Raw genomic sequence first — 20,657 nt, 5'->3', positions numbered from 1 at the left:
CTGGTGTCTCCTTAGAGATTGCTGGGTTTTTTAAATCGTATTAGTTTTCTGTGGGTCTAGGATCAGGCTGGAAGTTTATGCAGTTTTCGTCAGTTTGGGGAGAATTTGTGTGCGGGCGTGTATTTGGCAGAAAAAACTGTTGTACAGAGATGTTGCTTCTTCCCTGGTTATGGAGGAAACTTTCCCCTGGCAGAGCTTCCAAGGGCTTTGCGAGAAGGCCGATAACTAGGGACATGTAGATATTTAAATCAGAAGAAAGTATTGTGATGATAGGCTCTGTGTCTTACAGATCAAAGAGCTTCACTCAGTGTTTTCAGTATCAGATCTCTTCTTTTGTGCCAGCAGATAGTTAAAACCTTGTCTCAAGGGAAACAACCTGAACAGGATTGCATTAAAAACACACCAGTGACTTATTTGTCTTGATGCCTTGCTAAGTGTCTGAAACTCAGGTTTCAGTGGGAGGCCTTTCACCTGCTTAATAATAAAAAAATAAATAAAATAAAAACTCTCCACAGGAGCTTCTGGGGACTTTCAGATAGTGTTTTCCCTGCTACTGACCCCCTCCTTTTTCCTTCTGCTTTTTTTTGGTGAAGAAGTTTTGCCCACTGAAAATGAACCTTGTTTTCTTTTTCCCTCTTTTTTTTTCTTTCTCTTTTTCCTGTTTTCTTTCTGAACCACCTGCCTGCTAGGGAAGCAGATCTTAGTACAGACAAGCCTGCCCTTTTACAAATTGGAAACTGTTAGCTATTTTTATAATTAAGAGAGTGTTTGAACCTTCATGTAGGTTAAACTTTAGGGCACGTTGACCTTGGAGGTATTGCTGGCTCTGTCCTTTGACAGTGGTGGTGAATAATGATTGGGTCTATTCAGAGATGCTCAGCTGGTGGGGTGGCTTGCCTGTGTGGTTAGGTGCTTACTGAGTGTGACAGCGATTCATCTGTCTTCTTCTGGTCTCACCAAATACCCATGACTTCTGTCTTGATTCTGTTTTTTAGACCCAGAAGAGACAGAAGCCTGGCAGTGAGACGGAGAGTGGGGAATGTTACAGGTCACCTTTCCGGAAACCCTTGGCTCAGCTGACCAATAGGCCTTATTGCCTGGATAGCAGTCAACATGTAAGTGGGTATTTTTGCTAGCACAGGAGGTGGGGAGGTTGCATACGGAACTCATTCATCAAGGGAATCCAAACTTCATCCGAGGTTTTTAGGATAGAGCTTTTGTCCAACTTTGTTATGTTGAAGGAAGTGTGGTGGGGGGACTTTCTGTAATGGAAAATCTGAATAAAGGAGTGTTATGGTGCCTGTGTGAAGGATCGTGCTAAGGGATGTGGGTAGCTTTCCACACAAGTCACTCAAGTTCTGTCTGCTTGCCCTGTTTTCTCTGGGCTTCCACCTTTGGAGACCAGGTGCTGGGCTGGCTGGACGCTGGGCTGATCCAGCATGACTGTTCTTACAGTGTTAACTCAACTTCTTTACAGGAAATGAGTTGACTGACTGCATCATTGGAGCAGGTGGGGAAGCAATAGCATTTAGAGAAGTAAATAATGCCAGTGGTTTTAAGAAGATGGAGTTATAAAAATCAATTTCATGCCTTGGAAAACACAGAAGAAAACAATTTTAGACAGCAGGGTTAATGGAGGGAATTGTGGTGTTTCACTTTCTTGCTTTTGGATGTCCTTGAAAACAGTTGGGATTGAAGCTTCAGTGAGAACAGAGAGGCTCTCAGCCCTTGGCAAAACTGAGTTCTCAAGAAATGTCCTGGGTTTTCCTTTCCTGGCAGTCTTTGATGTCAAACTTTTTAAACATGTGTTTTCTTTCTGCATTCTTAGGAGGCTTTTATCCGCAGCATTTTGTCCAAACCCTTCAAAGTTCCCATTCCAAATTATAAAGGTAAGATGAGGAGGTTTAAGAGCTGTCTGTATTGTCTGACTCTAGCAGAGCAGATGATGCTTTGGCCTGTCAAATACATCTGTGGGATTATTATTATTATTTTTTGCACTGATGCATATGTTCCAGAAATCCTGACTTAATTCTGAAAGAAAAATACTGACACATTAGCAAAGTTTTCTTATTTCTTACTAGTGTTTAGTTTGGATAATCCTACATTTCAGAATTGGATTTTTTATAGTTACTGCTATGTATTTTATGTAGTGCCAAAACATCGTGTCCCATATTGCAAACACAARAGCGAGATGGATTCCAAGCCCTGAAAGTTTATCATCTAAATAATACCCTAATGGTGCTAAAAGATGGAAGGTTGTGGGTGAGAAAGATAATATGTGCCAGTTTTCTTTCTACTTGACGTGGTGTGTTAAGTCTCAAGGTGAACTTCAAAACAAAGGTTGTTTTGAAGTTCAAAGCCTCAGCTGGTTTTGAATCACTGGAGCACAAAATCTCAGAAACAAATGGGGCCGTTCTCTTCCCCTTCACTCTCCAGCTAAAAATTCAAAGACAGGTCAGCCAGTTTCGCTCAAACATTAGTTTAAAAATATGTCTATAGACAAACACTGAGTATGAAATGACTAACCTAAGAAGAGTTTTGTTTGACAAAGTTCTTGACTGGTGGAAAAGCAAATTTGTCAGGATGCTGAAATTCAGTTGTAACTGTGGAAGCTGCTTTCTGCGACTGTTACCTTCCTCTCTTAATTGGGAGGTGAGGCTGTTTCATGTTCTCTTTTCTTGATGTGCAGGCATTGTTGTCTCAGCTTATGATACACTTTCATTTTGCAAGGAACTTTAGCAAGCAGCGGGGGAATTGACCCTGTTTTAATTTTTCCAAAGCAAAATCAATCCTGGGGAGCAGAGTTGCCTCCCAGGACTCAGATGTGTCTTTCTGAGCTGAGGTTTGATGGAAGAAGTGGTTTGTATTCATGTTCTTTTTATGTTCACCTCCATTCTAGAACTGTGACATCAGAATATCAGGAAAAGGGATTCATCCTTAGTCTCTGCTTTTCACAGAAGTTGCCTCTGAGGCCAGGCATCTGCTATTTATCAGCAGAGAGAAAATAATACCCTAGACTAGATAATGGCAGTATGTGCTAACTGTGATACTATAAAACTTCATTGCTGTTAAAGATCTCTTCCTGACCCTGCATAAAAGATACAAGTCCTGCCAGGCCTGACTCAGGTGTTCCAAAAAGAGGATTTGGCCCAGTACATATTATGCACCTAGGAATGTAGGGTAAAGTGTACATCCTTGAATCCTGCTTGTCTGTCAAGAAAGCAAAACAACAGCCTTTGAGATCTAGGAATGGCCCAAAAGGTGTACTCAAAGGTAGTTGAGGGAGACATTGTGCCTGCTAATGATTGAATTCCTGTGGCGCAGGTTTGGGATGAAGCCATCAGTCGCCTTCAAAAACAGCTTGTACTGTTGTGTGCCAACATATACGGCATCTGCTGCACCCAGCCATGCCCATTTTGGTGCACTCAATGTGGCTGGCAGGGTCATAGGTTCATCTTTGCCTCCGCTCCTTCGCTGTTTTCTTCTGGGACAAAGCAGTACTTTGAGCTGTGCCTTTGTTTGCTTTCAGGGCCACTGGGCTTGCGGGCACTGGGTATCAAACGGATAGGGCTGAGGAGCCCTCTCCACGACCCTTTTGAGGAAGGAGCTCTGGTTCTGTATGAGCCCCCACCACTGAGTGCCCATGACCAGCTGAAAATAGACAAGTGAGTCATCACCTGGCACAAATGCTTCTGTTCTGACCTCCTTGTGCATGAAGGTTTGCTTACTTTCCTCCCAGAGGTGTCTGGACTGGGGTCTGAGTATCAAGGGAAGTTTGGGTCCAGGTATTTTGCCTCTGAATTGCTCAGGTGTATTTCAGCCTGTTGGAGGGACTAAGGACTCGTACATGGAGAAGCCATTAAGAAAATTTTATGGCTCAGTGGTTAGTCAGGAAACGTCAGTATCTAGGGACAAGCAAAGGGAGATGACTGACACTCAAATGTTAAGTTGTCTGGTGGTTTTTATTCTTAAGTAGTTCCTTCAGTACTGTTGTAACATAAAAGGGCTAAGACTATCAGCTGGATCTTCATGGACAGAGGAAGAGGTTCCTGCTTTGGTCTCTCAAGTAATGCAGTTAGTTTTGTTATTCGGACAAGGAAAATAGTAATAACTTTCAACTGTGCCTCTGAACCATGTTCTGGCCTTGTTTTAACCATGGCCTGAATACACACCCAGCTTCGCTGACATTGCAGATGGTAGATCAGGCCCCTGTGACTCTTCTCTCAAAATTAAATTCATCCATTTTTCTTTTTCTCATTGGCAATTGCTTCCCTCAAGCCACTGAGGAGTGCTTAGAATAGCAGTGAGATTAAGAGAAACAAACATATGCTGTGCTGAGTGTATTAATCATATATTCATCTTTCTCGACTGCCTCCTACAGGGACAAAGCACCTGTCCATGTTGTGGTGGATCCTGTCCTCAGCCGAGTTTTACGGCCCCATCAGAGAGAAGTAAGTTTTGTATTGGGACCGGAGGTATGCCTGGAGGTCTTGATGCATTTCAAAAAGCTGCATTTCCTCTGCTGGAATTATTACCCACCAGCTGTGAGAACTGTGTTACATAAGACTCTTCTAGTTTGTTGCAAATGCAAAATCAAACGAGTTTGTTTTAACCGCCATCTTAGAGGCCTGAATGCTGCAGATATTCTTTGTCCTGGGTTAAGCAAGAGGACATGCTGTGACTATTGTAGCAGTCCTGTTTGGCCTTAAAAATGTGGGAATTTATTGCTCTCTGGTGAATAGGAACTTTCTCTTCTCTTGCCTCTGATCTAGCAGGGTCAGTGTACTCCCAGTATAAAAATGACGTTGGCTTATGTGCAGATTTGTTCTCTGTGGGTATATAGGTCAGATGTGCTTCTGTTGGGAACTGGGGACTTTCTGAGACTGCTGTGCACTGGTTTCGTAGGTCTAGGAAAGCACATTGTCTTGCTGTTGTGTCACCTTTGAAACCTTAGGAAAAGACTGGCTTCTGCATGGAGAATGAGATCTTGCAGAGTTAGAGCTGAAAGTCTAGCCTTTACTTATCTTGAAATTTGGAGATGTGGCTCTCCTGAATGGCTCATAAAGGAACTCAGTTTGGAATGTGATGGGATATTATTGCAATAAATTATCTTAGCAGCACAATCTTGACATGTGCAGGGTAGACTGTTCAAAATGCTGTGTTTTACTGATCAGCAGAACCAACTGGATCTGCAGTTTCTGAGCCAGTAAATACAGAAACTCTTGTTTCTGGTATGATGGTTCCCAACACAGTGTGGGGCAGTGTCCCACTTCACTGTGTGTTATTGACAGGCTATTCTTTGTAAATGTAAGCTGTCAGTGAACTCTGTAGATTTGGAATTAGCCAGTGGAGAGTGCTGAAAAACATTTTCTATCTTAAATACATGCAGCATCACAACCCTGGAACTGTGGGTACTAATCCCCAAATATCTGCCTTAGGTATCTAGAGAGTTTGAGATTTATCACAGATGGAATATATTATCATTTAAGCCTAGAGGCAGCATGGATGGAAGCTGTGATTGCTGATCTTGCAGGCTAAGCAGGTCAAGCTGGATGTGTCCCTGCACAAGAGATCTTTAGATGGCTCTGAGAGCGCTGTAGGCTGCTTCTAGCTTGTACTTTTATCTCAGAGTTGGTGCTGAACCTGCGACCCAGTGTAATGCTGGTCTCTGGCTACATAGCTGGAGGCACTCTGTTTTGGATAAGATGCTGCCTGCTGGCACTTTTCTCAAGTAATGACAGTTGTGTTGGTGTCCTGAGCATTTTGTCTATTTTTTGACAGCTAGGTATCTTTCATATAGCAGTCTCAGCTCTAGTCACAGTAATCAGTCTTTGCCAGCTAAGATTCCTGCGCTAGTTTTTTCCACTGATGCTTCCAGACTGTTTTACAGCTTTGCTCAGTTTTTGTCATGTCTTTTGCCCRGTCCCTGGGGAGGTTACCTTACTGAATCTCCAGCCAAATTCACTCTTTTAGTCAGCAATGTATTATTCATCTGGTTCAAATAAACTTCACTAACCTGATATTAAGGGCCTAAAAAAAAAGAAGAGGACTTGAAGTGCAAGTAAAAGTGACTGTTTCATCTTCCAGTCCAATACAACAGACCATAGTGGGGTGAATCCATCCAGGTGTTTTCAGGTCCTGTCCCCAGTTCCTGCTCTGTTGACACAGTTCAGGTTGTTCATGTGTTCCCAGGACAATGTCACAGGTTTTCTCTGACTCCCTATCATCACATGCTAGAGGAACATTTTTCAGAGTCTGTGTCTTTTCTTTTCTTCCCTGAATCTGCCTGAGTCWTGTGTTGTAGCCTCACACAGGACACAGTTGTGCTCTCCTCCCAGCATGTGACATGAGCTGTAGGCTCAGCCCTGTGTCTTCTCTGAAGCTAAATCTGCTTTGGATTATGTGTCCCCAGGTATGTCCTAGTGGTTCTGTGTCTCTAGGCAGAAAAGATGAGGGCTGCTGAGGGTGTTCTGGGAGTTAATTGGGGAATAGAAACACGTCTGGGCACTTTATGATTCTTTTTGCTCAAGCATCTGAACAACACACAATTAGGTAGTTTTAATGTGTTTGGGAGTAGCTGGTTGCTGCTGGTCTGGGCCTAACTAATGTAGCAAAGGATAGGAATTTCTGGGAAGTTGAGTCAGGAAACTAGTTGTAATTGTACAATTAAAACGTACCAAGATTTTGTACATGTTATGAGGTATGTGTCAGCACCAGTAATGTTATGCCAACCTAGATGTGGCTGCATTTTAGCTGCATCTCTAGTGATTTCCCTCTGTCTCATTAGAACGCTTCAGGCCCCCAGGGATGTGCTACGCAGTTTTGCTGTTTGTTGTAATATCAGTCCTGTGCAGTAATGAAGCTGTCATTCTGTCTGTGTCCCCATCCTGCTCTGAGAGAACAATTTCTTGGCAGGGAGTGAAATTCCTGTGGGACTGTGTGACAAGCAGGCGGATCCCTGGGAGTCATGGCTGTATCATGGCAGATGAGATGGGACTGGGCAAAACCCTACAGTGCATCACTCTCATGTGGACACTTCTTCGTCAAAGTCCGGACTGCAAGCCTGAAATCGAGAAAGCCATGGTGGTGTCTCCCTCCAGTCTGGTGAGAAACTGGTACAACGAAGTAGAGAAATGGCTGGGGGGAAGGATCCAGCCGCTGGCCATTGATGGAGGCTCCAAAGAAGAGATTGACCGTAAGCTAGGTACAGAAATGTTTGCAAATAGCGTGCTTTCGGTCAAAATCTTAAATTAGAAAAAGCCCAGTTGCAGCTGATGTGAAGATCTGTGAGCTGTCATAAGAGCCCTGGAAGCTGAAGAAAGTCTCTCTTCTAACTTCATGTCTAAATCAGGTCTTTGCATGTTTAGTAACAGTTGACCTTTAGGAATAATCCAAGTCCAGCTGTGTGCTTAATTTAGGACGGTTCCAGTGCCACCTCCTTTCTCTAGCCAGGAGAAGTGGGCTAGTGAGGAGGCGAGCAGTTGAAGTGGTTGATGATGACTGGCAGAGGTGGGAGATGGATGGAAATGGGGACAGTTGCAGAGAAAGTAGCATGGGTATATGCAGGCAGAAGAGGTGCTATGGAGGAAGCAGCTCTTCTGCAGCGTCTGAAGGCATTGATATAGATGGAAAGGTTCTCTTAATTTTTAAGGCAAAAGGATCAGTCTCAACTGCAAAGTTTGAACCTGATTCTCTTACTGTTTTCCTCATCCCTCTTTTTTCCTTTTCCCCATTTCCATCCACAGTCAGCTTTATGAACCAGCGTGGACTGAGAGTGCCTTCACCCATCCTGATCATCTCCTATGAGACTTTCCGCCTTCATGCTGAGGCACTACAGAAGGGCAGCGTTGGGCTGGTCATATGTGATGAGGTATGGGGGAATCTTCAATGAAAACTTGTTCCTCATGTTTTCTTGAGATCTAGGTAAAACTGACTGCTTTCTTAAAGGGAAGGGGGGTGATTAGCTGTGGAAGGCACGCATCCTTATGTTTCAAAGGCTCTGGGTAACCAGCTCATCCATACTAAGTGGGCCTGAATGAGAGAAGGTATTCTCAGGAACTGAGAGATGAAAAAAATCCAGGTAATTACCAGAAGGTAACACTTCCTGGGTCCCTGACAGCAGTCTGCACCTAATGGGGCCTTTTCAGTGTGAGGGACCAGTGTAAGTATGTAGCAGAAAGATGGTCCGGTGTCTTGTCTTGCTCTGTTGCCATGACAGTGCCCTGGCTCACTGCTCTTATTTTTATTTATTTGCTTCTGTCTTTGCTCAAGTGAGAAGTGCCTTGTTTTGTCCAGCCTCATGTTCTACCCAGTAACTTTGAAAGTGGTTCTGCTTTGATCAAGAGAGGTCTCCAGAGGTCTCTCAAAGTAAACAATCCTGTGATTCAGCATGGTGTTGTGTGTAGTTTTGGCTGCTCTCAGCCACTTTATCTGGCAGTCTTGTGGTATGAAGGAGGTCCCTTTTTGCTCAGACTGTTAAGGACTTGCTGAGGGAAGTGCATCAAGTTAGTTGCTGTGCCTAAGTCTCCTGATTCACGCTTTCCCCTAGCCCTCCTAGACTGCTAGGTTACATTCCCCCCTCCAGCTGTAACATCCTGAATATTTCCCTGTCTCCTGTCCAAGCCTCAGCCCTCCTGAGGACAGAATAAGTTAGGTGCCATCATGCTTCTGCTGGAGATAACAGACATCCCATGGAAGTGGGACCCAGACCTCAAAATAGCCAGGTATCCTGCAGGCTTGTGTCCCAGAATATGTCTGCTCCCCTGGCATGGGATGAGTAGGAGTGGCCTGCTCTCTGAAGCTGCAAGCTCAGAAGACTTCTTTTTGTGCTGGGAGTTGTGGTGGTGGGATTGCTGAAGGGGTCTCCCATGGCAGGACCCCCTTCCCCTCCCTCCCGCCATGGGTACACTTGGGCAGGAAGTAGGAGAGCTAGGTGAGGCATTGCCACACGTGCTGCTTGTTCAAGAACAGACAAACCTGGCTTCACTCCCTGCTTGCTGAGCGTTTGATCTGTTTTTGCCAAGTCTGGCTTTTCAAGCTCTGCCTTCCCATGGCTGAAGTGGATTTGATCTTTCCTTTATTCTTCCCTGTTTGCGCTTGTAGGTAGCGAGAGTCAGAGATTCCCTGAAGGAGAGAATTAAACAAATCCCTTCTGCCTCCCTGAAATGATCAAACTGGGGTGCCTTGGCCACTGTTGGGGTGTCCTATGCTACCTCTTAGAGAGGATTTGTTAAATGTTGATGCCACCCGGTGGTTTGGTTGTGTATCTGCTAGAACATTGCTGAGAGGAGCTTAAAAAGCCAACAACCTCCTTCAGTAGGAAAACTCCCATCCAACTTTTACCCACTGCGGCCCTGACTGCCCCCACTCCAAGTACCCCTGGGACTGGGCAGAGGGGAAGGAGATGCCAAGCACGCCTGCTGTGGCCAGCAGCTGGTGGTGCAGGTCCTTGGCCTTGTGTCTTCCCCATGTTCCTGATAAATACTCAGCTCTGCAGTGGTCTGACACTTTCAAAAAGTGTCTCCCTGATTAAGCTTTGTCTTGCAGCATAGCATCCAGATACTAATAAAGCTGATTTGCCCAGGCATATGGTAGTGTCCTGGAGCACTTTACCAAAGGATGACAGAGTTCTCTAATCAAAGAGCCCTCAGCGGTCCCAATCGTGTTTATATGCGGTGTTAACTTAACAGTTTCTGTCTGTGGCAAAATAAAACATAGGCAGGCTTTAAACGTTCATCTCTTACTTTGATTTGCTCCGTTCTTGTTTGCGGGGTTGTTTCTTTAACTTGCTCATGCACTTGAGAATCTGGGTGTGTTTTATTTCTTAAACTTTTTTTTTTTTTTTTTCCTGAGAGTCATTTTTCATCTCACCTCCCAGTTCTTCCAAGCCATGAGTGGCCAGGGAACATGAGCTGCAAAACACTGATATAGAGCAATGTGTTATCCACTTCAACCTTATCTCTGTGGTCAGGAAATGGGGACCATATTCAGACCACTCTCTGTAGGTGCAGAACCTTTTTTTTATTAGTGTGCAATGGCCTGGCAGTCCTGGATATAGGTGGTCTTGAATGGCTTGTGGTCTTGACCTTGGATGCTGCAGGAGCACTGATCCAGAGTTTGGTGCCTAGCTCTGGTAGCTGACACGTCCCTGTCTTTGAATGGGAAACAGTTCTTGTAGTTAGACCTTGTAGTTGTCATTATTTTCATGTCAGGCCCTCTTGCCTGGGTGTGACTCGGATGTCCCCTCTCTGGGGAGCTTGTAAGGAGAGTGTCGTGTTTCTTCATGTAATAGCTTTGGGTTTTTTCCTAGGTTCTTGTCTTTAAAAGAATTCTGTGGCACAGCAGTAGAATGCACCTACCATAAAACTCTGTTACCAATAACATGATTGGGAAGGGCAAAAGCAGTGAGGTGCCCTGTGGCAAATACAGCATGTTGGTGGGGACTCCAAGCTGCTTTCCATCAGAGCCGTTGGATTTATGATCGKCTGCATTCCTTTTTTCTTTTTCAAAGGGCCACAGACTGAAGAACTCTGAAAACCAAACATATCAGGCTCTCAACAGCTTAAATACACCCCGACGAGTCCTTATCTCCGGCACCCCCATTCAGAATGACCTCCTTGAATATTTCAGCCTGGTGCACTTTGTCAATTCAGGCATCCTAGGTAAGAAATACGAATGTGAGTGAGACATGAAAAGGGGGGAGTGGCTGACAAGGCCTCCTTCAGCCATGACTGCCAGCAAAAGCAGAAACCAAGACATTAGTAAAAGGAAAGATCATGTACAGTTTGGAGACTTAATTCTCCTTTGACTTGTATCTGGAAAGTCTAGATCAGGGTCCCATGTTCTAGATTCTGTATGTAAGGATTTCGTTATTTAAAGTGGATGGGTCTAATAGAGGTGTTTTGGAAGGGGAATTAATTTTTAGAGTAAAATATCTTATCACAAGTACTAGATGGCTGGTCTCCTTGTGTGGCTATACTGGTCATCCAAAGAGCCTGCGTAGGCTAGGGGTTTCTCTGATGATAGGCTGGAGATACTGCAGGAAGAGCTGAGCAAGAAAGGCGAGCTCATAATGGTTCTTCCCACAAAACTAGCAGGCTACAGCAAATTCAGAGACCTCCTGAACCGGGATTGTCTTTGTAGGGGAGGCTCTTTGTAGGGGAGGGCTTGATATGACTTGCTGTCTATATTGAGTGTGGAGGAAGTCTGGGAGACCAGCTTCACCTTGCTATCTTAATTGTACCCATCTGACACAAGAAGTTGAAGGGACTGGTGCAAGGTGGAATGGAGTACCTTGTGGCAGAGCAGGTGACAAAGCCCAGATCTCTGACAGTCCACCATCCCGCTTTCTGATATTTCTGAGAGAAGGCTTAGAGTAGTGATGTCTAGCACTTGGAGTTGAGACTGCTTTCTTTTAAGGTAAGGAAGGCCTGAGAATCTGGGGTAAACCTTATCTGAGATAGAAAAAAAGACTCTGGAGGAGAGATGCTGACTAGTTTGAGTTTTCAGATTCAAACACCTTCTACGACTGCTGGTAGTAGATTAAAATGGTAGATTTGGCAGATTAAAATTTAATTAATTTAACAGATTAAAAAACGCTCTGGCTCCTGTGCTCTGCCTGTGTTTGTAAGCTCGTTTTCGTTTTAAAAGCAAAGTAGACTTTACATGCTCTCCTGCCTGCATCCTGGGTTAGGAGCGGCTCCACAGCTTTCCAGTGTGAAGCAGCTCATCTTTGTCAAGAAAGGTCATTTTTCTGTCAAGGAGTGAAAGTAAACCAGTCTGGAAATAATTTTTTTGTTGCTGTAACTTATCACTCATGTTTGTGTCAGGTTGCTGGGAATCCAGTCCAAAAGGCTTGCTGTTAAATCCAGTGCATGCACCACTCCTTACCTAAATGCCAGTCATCAGATTCTGAGTCTTGAAAGCAGTGTTTGGGCTGCATGTTTTTCTGTTCAGCTGTTCTCCCACCCCATCCTATCCTCTTCTTGAGAAATCTTGGGAGCAGATGTTCTATACCTGCTTCTTCCATGTGCTTCAATTCTGGGGAGTTATTGCAGGGAGCTGATATGATTTTTTCTTGACCTGTATTTGGGCAAGACTAGTCTCCCTGTACTTCCAGTTCTTTCTGAGATGAGGTTAATACCATAAATGCTGCCATCAAGGCTGCATGCATATAGTAGTCACTTTTCCTTCCTTCAGCCTGTGACCAGTAATAAGCAGCTGATTACAAGTAATTTTGGAACAGACAGACATAATGTCTGTGCTGCTGTTTGCAGAGACAAACTCTGGGACTGAAAGTGTAGCTGATATGTGAGCAAAACCAAAACATGCCTGATGGAACTTAGGTTTAATTAAAAATCATATGATCTTTGGCAGTGCTGTGTTGTTGGAGTACAAAATATTTTCCTGTTGTACATGTTTGCCTGCCTTGTTTGAATCTTTCTGGGCTAGAGAGAAAAACAAATCATACTGAAGGGGCAAGGGCCCCATGCTTGTGGTATGATAGCTGGGGCAGTGGGAGTGCTGATCAAAGTCTATTTGGTAGTAGATGTTACCTTTTCTGTTGTGTTTCATACAGGAACAGCACAGGAGTTTAAAAGACATTTTGAAATTCCCATCTTGAAAGGCAGAGATGCGGATGCGAGTGAAGCTGAGCGACACAAAGGAGAAGAGAGGCTTAAAGAGCTGATCAGCATTGTGAACAGGTGAACTTCAGCCCCCTTCTCTTTACAGAGCTTTTGCATAAACCCTTGGTGCACATGGGTATCTTTCCAAATTACAGTCCTAGCTGTAACAGATTCTCTTGTGAGTTACACATGTTCAGTAAGTGATTGTACAAGTACTTATGCCCTAAAAAATCAACATAGCATATAGTTTTAGTTTGACAAATAGCATGTTGAAATGGTGGATTTAACTTCAGTAACCCCCAAGCATGTGTACTTGGGTTCTAAATCATGATTTGACTCTTCTGTTCAGATCCCAGGAGAAAACAGAAACAGTCAGGTAGTATCCTTTTATTTACATTAATATAAGAACAGCATAGGCTGGGTAAGACTGAAAATCCATCAAGCCCAGTGGCAAGTAGCAGACAGAAGGAGTACAAGGGATGTTCAGTTTTACTGATGATGCCCAAGTCAGAAAAGGGTCCAGCTTGCTCTTCCATAGCTGTGTTGGTTCGTAGGGCTAATGGGATTAGACTAGTAGTGTCAGAAATGTGGCTTTTGATCCTGAAGAAGCACCTCTGTCATGTAAAATGCCATCTTATTTCTCTTTGGTTATTTTTTGTTGGTTTTTTTAAGCGTTGTTTCATTCTGTTCAAGAATAAAACCATGGTATCCAAATCTGCTGGCAATCTCTTCTCTCTAARAACTCTTACTAGAGTCTCTTTTGATTCACAGCATTGCTAGTGCCCTCATTTCTTTTTCTTTCCTTTTTAATCTGAGCTTTTGTATTCATCACAAATACACCCCAGCAATTCAAAGTTATGGCAGATTGAATTTCACACTATGTATATCCTGTCTATAGAAACAGCCGTGACCTTGACTCAGGCCAGCTTGCAGAAGCCTGAGCAAAAGGAAAGGTTAGAAGGAGAAGAGCTTATTCCTTCCTGAAGTGGATGTGGTTCTTTTTCAGTTAATGGAGAAGAGTGTAAAAGTGTGTTCAAGAATGTTTGTGCCTGGCTGTGTTGTGAGGTCCTTTTCTTTATTGTGGAACAGTCATGATATACAAGTGGGGAAGAGGATGCATGTAGACAGTAACAGATGAATCAGTCAAAATTGGTAGGAATTATAAATGAGTGATCAAGACATGTGGAATCTTAGGGGTAGGGCTGAAAGGACTCTGGAGAAGGCATCTGCTGTCCTAAGGCAGAAAGAGTTAGATCTAAGCCATTCCTTACTCAACCCCTACCCAGCAATGAAGACCTCACAGATTCCCCAGGGCATCACTTCCAGGCCATCACTGTCTTTGCAGTTAGAAAATGCTCTTAATGTGTAACCTAAATCTTCCTTTCTGCAGTTTAAGCCTGTGATTTTTCATCCTGCTGTTTATGAGTTTGGAGAACAGATTATTTCTTTCTTTGCAGCAGCCTTTGACAGATCTTGGGGCTGTCTTATATCCCTGCTGTCTTCTCTTCTGTAGATTTTGTAACCTCAACTTTTCGATCTTTCCTGGCAGAACTGGGTTTCTGCACCTTTTTTTTTTTTTTTTATTCTGGTCACTCTTCTCAGCGCTTTCTGTAGTCCATTCCATTTTTTTGTGAAGTGTGGTAGAACAGCTCTGTGGGACATTTCTACAGCCCCGGAGGATCTGCCCTTTTTCCAAATTTTGGGCCAAAGAATGAACTCATCTTGGTTGAGGAGGACTATTGAGTTATGCGGGCAACTGACTGCTCATATCTTGGGTTATATCTGTAGTGTGCAGTGGTTAAATCCTTTGCCCTCTTCTCAGTCCACATGACTGGTCTGCTGTAGCTCAAGTTGAATGTCCTTGGTAGACTGAGAAAGAGTTGAGTTTCTCTGCTAAGGGACTGGGCTCTGTTAGGCTTGATTGTGCCTCATCCCTCCAAATCTCATGAACAAGAACTGGGAGCCTCACAAAGATACTGAGTTATCCTAGGCTCTGTAGTATGGGGTGATGTAGCATGTATGATGTAGCATGGGTTTGGTGTGGATGGTTGATGCCAGGGCTTTGCCATGTGTTGGACTGTCACAGACAGACCCTTGATGACTAGATATCACAGGGACTGTGTCAAACTTCTGAGGAATAATACTGACAAAACAAGCTTTTGATGTCATCCAGGCATCTGACTTTCTTTTCCCTCCGTGCAGGTGTTTAATCCGAAGAACTTCGGACATCCTGTCCAAATATCTGCCTGTGAAGATTGAGCAGGTGGTCTGCTGCAGGTATCAGAAAGCATGTGTTCTCCCTGGGCAAAGGAAACTGCAACAGGAAGGACTGAACAATTGCAAAAAGTCCTGCATTGGATGGTTGTTATGACTGTTCCCCACCAGGAATAAAATTATAGCCATTAGCAGTATGTTGCTTTTCCTCCTGAAGCAGGAATGGTCAACCCACAGCTATGGGCATCTGCCAGCCAGCTGGCATGCTCTGGGCAGCTGTGTATAGCGTAGGTATGGGCTACGCAGAGTGTCTGCAAGCATTTCTTCTAGCTCTGGGCTGAGATATAAACACTCCATCTTCAGCCTTGGAGGCAGTTCTAGACTGTCTGTGCTTTAGCAAAAAATTTGGGGAATGGAACCAAAAGGAACCTACTGTGTAGATGGCGGAGGAAGAGGGAGTTTGGTTTGGGGGAGGACTGGGACTGCAGAGCTCTTGCTCTGTTTCAGACTGACGCCTCTGCAGGCTGAACTGTATAAGAACTTCCTGAAGCAAGCCAAGCCAGTGGAGGAGCTGAAGGAGGGCAAGATCAGTGTGTCATCCCTCTCTTCCATCACTTCCTTAAAGAAGCTCTGTAATCGTGAGTCGTCTCACTGGGGGTGAATGGGTTTGGTTTTTACATTGTTGGTACACACTCCATGGTTACTGAGCTCTGTTTGTTCTCCAGACCCTGCCCTGATCTATGACAAGTGTGTGGAAGAGGAGGAAGGTTTTACTGGAGCCCTGGATTTGTTCCCTGCTGGCTACAGCACCAAAGCTGTGGAGCCTCAGCTTTCAGGTAATCTGGAGCTTTACAGTATGAATGTGTTACCTAACACAGGCAACCTATAAGACTGTATTTAGCGCCCCAGCAAGTACCCCTCCAAGGTCAGGAATTTGGGAACTTCTCTAGGTTTCTTCCTTTTTTTTTTTTTTTTTTTTTCTCCAGGAAAGATGCTGGTTTTGGACTACATCCTTGCTGTTACAAAAAGTACCAGTAATGACAAAGTAGTTCTAGTCTCTAACTACACCCAGACACTGGATCTATTTGAAAAGCTCTGCAGGAACAGAAGGTTTGTCTTTGGGCTTCATTTGTCTAATCCCCCAGAACTCTACTTTCAGCATGCATTGTAAAAGAAACTGGCTATTTTTAAGGTTTCTATCAGCAGGAGCTTGTGACCTGTTTTGTACCTTAGAGAGAGAATCCTGAATTGGAACTAATGTGACTTGTGCTCTGGCTGTTGGGGGTCACTGGGCAGAAAAGCTCTGGCCCTCTGCAAAGCTCCTAAAGGCCAGCCCCTTGTTACAAGGCTGTGAAAGATTTTTCTCTTACAACACTCATGCTGTAGTAAGTGTTATGTATTCCAGGTATTTATATGTCCGGCTGGATGGCACCATGTCCATTAAAAAGAGAGCAAAGATTGTGGAGCGATTTAACAGCCCCTCGGTATGTAGAATCTGCTGGTTGCTCCCAGCTGTCCTCCCCTTTCAGGGAGCTGTGAGTAAACGTGGGGCTGCCTCTGTTTAATCCATGCGTGTCTTTCTCTGCAGAGCCCTGAGTTTATCTTCATGTTGAGCAGCAAAGCAGGCGGCTGTGGTTTGAATTTGATTGGGGCTAATAGACTGGTTATGTTTGACCCAGACTGGAATCCAGCTAATGATGAGCAGGCCATGGCTCGCGTGTGGAGGGATGGCCAGAAAAAGACATGCTACATCTATCGACTGCTTTCGGTGAGTCTGATTCCTCTCGCCCCCTTAACACAGGGTTCTCCTTGCCGTCCCAGACTGCAGACAAAATGACTGGGACCAGAAGGGGGAGAAGGCTTCTGTGTCAGTGATCAGAATTGATTGGAACTTGATTGCTTCCAAGCTTAAGACATATTACCATGGAAAACAATGAATGTTCAAGCTGGAGGGTCATTACTGCAGGCCTTGGTTTCTAATAGTAACTGACTTCTGGGAAAATAGAAACAACTGAAACTTTCCAAATAAGATATTAAGATTTTTTTTTTTGAAGTCTTTTAGGCATCTGACTTCTTTGATTTCACAGCGTGTCTGATGCTGAAGTCTCTGTTTATCAGTTTGGCTGCAGTCTATTGTGGTTGCATGTACATGTACTTATTAAACAGCAACTATGTTCCCAGAATTACAGTAGCTTTTGGAATGGGGCTACCAGTCACTAGATGGGGTAGCTGCTCTATAAATCAGGAGAGACTAGCTTTTTGCAGCTAGTACTCCCTGACAAAGTGTTATGATACACAAATGTCACCTGTTTGCCCATTGTTAACTTCACCTTCCACTTAAATCAGGCCGACTTTTTTTGTAAGCTCGTGTTCCTTGATCATTTGTTATTTTACTTAGACAAAACAGATAATCTTTGTTTTCTGTCTTCTGTGCATTTGTACATATGTACATGTGTTCTTTGCCCAGCTGTTCCTTACGGTGTTCCACTTTTTCTCTGACCTGGTTACATCTGGAAGCAGAGCACTGTTTGCTTTTAGAACTAACAAGCCAGTCTGCAAATCTGACTAATCACCCTCCTCTGTTGTATTACATTTGTTTGCAAAACAGCCATGGATTTTCTCCTAGATTTTTGCCTTAAAAATGTAGCATACTGGCCTTTAAGCACATCTGTTCTAGGAGTAGTCATCTCCCTCTAGTCAGAGGGTGTGATTGATCAGTGTGTGGGTGTACCAGAAAATACTGCTGATGCTCATGTCACCCGCGGCTAGCCCTTGCTGTTGCTTTTTTCTGAGGAGTGTCTGTTGCAGGAGAAGATACTGCTCCAGTGAAGCACGGCAATGCCAAGCAACAATGATGATTTTATAGCCTTTCTTGTCCTTTACCAATTGATTCTAGCAAACAGTGCTGCTGCTAGCTCCCAAACTACTGAGCCCCGCCCCGGCAGGGATGTTGATGAAACTTTAACAAGTGATGGAAAGGAGAGTTCTTGCTTGTGGGAATTCTGGTTTTGGCAGGAATTGGAGAGCAGATTTTTGCTCTGAGTTCAGGGGCCTCCTCTTGGCTACCACCGGGATGGTTGTTTCATGCCTTTTAAGAGCTTGTGCTGTGCAAGTTCTGCACCTTGGCAGATCTATTAGGAATGGTTGAGAAGACTGTAGCTGTTTGGCTCCTTCCCCTTCTATCATCACAACCTGGTGCAGTGTGCGTGCCCCAGCCACAAGTGACAGCTCTTCCCTATCCAGATCTCAGCTGGCTCCACTCCTGTGGATGTGGTGAAAGAAGCAGAGTTGGGTTGAATCAGTGCCCAAATGGGACATGCTTGGAATGCAGTTACAGAATGACAGGCCAGTGTCAGTATTGGCCCAGCAAGGCACTAGATGTCCTGACAGCTTACTGCCATTTGATCTGTGACATTTTCCCAATGTAGTGGTGGTTTAATACTAGTATCCCAACCATGCTTCATCTCTGACCATCTCTCTTGTAGACGGGGACCATAGAGGAGAAGATCTTCCAACGTCAGACCCACAAGAAAGCGCTCAGCAGCTGCGTGGTGGATGAGGAGCAGGATGTAGAGAGGCACTTCTCACTTGGGGAGCTCAAGGAGCTGTTCACACTGAATGAGGCCACCACGAGTGATACCCATGATAAGTAAGTATATTGAATAATGATGGATGGGGTCAGCAAAAAACCTCTGCAGTTTGGTCTGCTGATTCAGAGGTTCCTCAAGCAACAGGAGGAAGCTCAACAGGGGAGGGCCTTGATTGTCTTTGCTTCTGAAACTCTTAACCATCTGGAGATTAGCACCTCCTTGCTGGCCTCCTTTTTTGTTGTCTTAGAAAAGCTTTGATAGCTGGACAAATGAGTAAACTATCTTCCTGGCTCACTGTGTCTGGAGGTTGTGCAATACTGCAGCTAATGAGAAAGAGGCATTTGCCAGAGCTGGACCAAGTTGGACTCCACCAACCTGGACTTCCTTGCCACTGTCCTTTGGCTGGTTTGCCTTTTCCCCAAGTGCCAGAATGCTGAGCTGCTTCTACAGCCAGGGCTATTCTGCCAGCTCTTAAGAATTCATGAAGCCAACCTGAGTGCTGCTATGGGGACTAAAAATCTTGCATTGCCCTTTTTTCAAGACCTGTGGAATTGTAGCCACTGGAAAGAGGACAGGGAATGCAGGAAAGTGCTTCACTGAGAAAGTTAATAAGACTCTTAGTGCAGGCAAGAAATGGAGAGGATTAGTTTTAAGCTTACTTGAAGCTTAGCTCTGTGTAGGTGTTTTGTCTGCATGGCAACAAGCCCGGCTGGCAGGGCTGCTGCTGCTTTTATCCTTATGCAGCAGCTCGGCTGTGCACCTCCAAGTTGATCTGAGCAAAACTTGGTGGTTGTGGGAGCCAGGACAGAGCAGGTCAGAGCACTGTGTGCTCCCTTGAGCTCAGGAAGCCTGAGGCAGTGCTGAGAATGCATTAGTGGTGAGGGTGTTCAGTCTTGGGCTCTGCTCTGAGCAACACCCCTCACTTTTCAAGAGAAACTTATCCCAAACTGCCTCTGGGCCCTGCCCGCTCCTCTCTTCTCCTTGGATTTGAGTTGACTTCCAGCAGCCCATTCCTACATAGCTGAACAGGGAGGGGGAGCACCATTAGAAACAAAACCCCAGGGTTTCCAAAACATCTATGATTCTTTACACATCTGTCACGCATACCAGAGGGTGTTTGCGAGTTTAAATGACATCTGTGGTAGTGATTCAGCCTGCCTGAAAATCCAGTTGCCACTATTGCAGATGAAGGGGAGCGAAGCCAGATGTTACTTTGGCTTATGGATTGTTTAAAAATGCAGCAAAGTAGTGTAGGAAGGACCTTGCACCATTTCTTGACCGGTTCTCTCTGTTCCAGGATCAAGTGTCGTCGCTGTGTGAACGGCCACCAGGTACGGCCCCCTCCTGAAGGGTCTGACTGCACCTCTGACCTCTCCCAGTGGAACCACTGTGCTGATAAGCGGGGACTGCAGGACTCTGTGCTAAAGGCTGCTTGGGATGCTGCCATCACCTTCACCTTCCATCATCACTCCCATGAGGAGCAGCGAGGAATTCCCTAACAGGTCACTGTCTGCTGTGGGGACAAGGGCAGGCTCCTGTGGCAGTCTACCCTGCTTTAATCCCTTTCAAGAAAAGGGACAGTGAACAGTGATACATGCTGGATTGTTGCRWGACTCTGGAAGAGCAGAACCGTGTGGCTTCTGAGAAGTGGGAAGGCCCCTGGGCTTGGGCAGGGTCTGCTTGCAACAGCAAGGAGTCCCATGGCTTTTCCTCTGCTACTGTACTGTGTGCCTGGAAAACAGCCCTTTAGGAACTGGGAATAACTGGACTTTGTGTCCAGTGCTTGATCAGCACTGGTTCTCCTGCTGTTGATGTCTGTGCCTTCTACTCAGCCAAGTTTCGCCTTCAAGTTTAAGCTAAGCCTGCAGCTTTAGAGCAGCTGATGTGTATAGTTGCATTTTTTTCCCTGACAGCTATGGCTTACAGCTGCTGAGCAGAAACTGGCAGGATCCATTTCTGTTGTGAAATGCGAGCATTGTTAATTGCTCAGGAACAAGAGGATTCATGCAAAAAAATCATTTCAACTTGTACTTTGAACATCTGGTCTGAAAGAACATTCACGCAGTAGGAAATCAGGCCCTACTAAGATCATGCCATTTCCAAAACCACTTGCTTTATTATGGGCAGGATCCCCGATCTAGCAGTATTTTAATTAATTTTATTACTGCAGTAATAAAATTCACACTTTGCTACATTATGGGTCTTAATTCTACATTTATTATAAAAA

The 20,657-nt window shown here is 44.7% G+C and overlaps 1 protein-coding gene across 3 annotated transcripts; it reads left to right on the top strand.

Annotated features, from left to right (window-relative positions):
• Positions 1–991: 991 nt before the first annotated feature.
• On the top strand, positions 992–20,625 carry RAD54L (RAD54 like). Of its 3 annotated transcripts, XM_026086658.1 has the most exons (16): positions 992–1,115; positions 1,829–1,889; positions 3,530–3,665; positions 4,382–4,451; positions 6,916–7,204; positions 7,746–7,870; positions 10,511–10,661; positions 12,578–12,704; positions 14,829–14,903; positions 15,348–15,478; positions 15,566–15,676; positions 15,827–15,950; positions 16,246–16,324; positions 16,429–16,608; positions 18,326–18,489; positions 19,728–20,624. In XM_026086658.1, exons 5-16 carry the CDS (start codon positions 6,979–6,981, stop codon positions 19,927–19,929), a joined length of 1,695 nt encoding a protein of 564 aa, XP_025942443.1. In that variant the 5' UTR covers positions 992–1,115; positions 1,829–1,889; positions 3,530–3,665; positions 4,382–4,451; positions 6,916–6,978; the 3' UTR covers positions 19,930–20,624. The 3 variants fall into 3 exon arrangements, with proteins under 3 accessions (XP_025942443.1, XP_025942442.1, XP_025942444.1); XM_026086657.1 differs by lacking the exons at positions 992–1,115; positions 1,829–1,889; positions 3,530–3,665; positions 4,382–4,451 and adding an exon at positions 5,683–6,412 and having other exon boundaries at positions 19,728–20,625; XM_026086659.1 differs by lacking the exons at positions 992–1,115; positions 1,829–1,889; positions 3,530–3,665; positions 4,382–4,451 and having other exon boundaries at positions 7,022–7,104; positions 19,728–20,625.
• Positions 20,626–20,657: the final 32 nt, after the last annotated feature.

Source organism: Apteryx rowi, unplaced genomic scaffold (assembly GCF_003343035.1).
Source record: "Apteryx rowi isolate R43461 unplaced genomic scaffold, aptRow1 scaffold_7, whole genome shotgun sequence".
NCBI classification, from domain to species: Eukaryota; Metazoa; Chordata; class Aves; order Apterygiformes; family Apterygidae; genus Apteryx; species Apteryx rowi.
The sequence above is the reverse complement of the archived record's forward strand: the minus strand, read 5'-3'. Positions and strand labels throughout refer to the sequence as shown.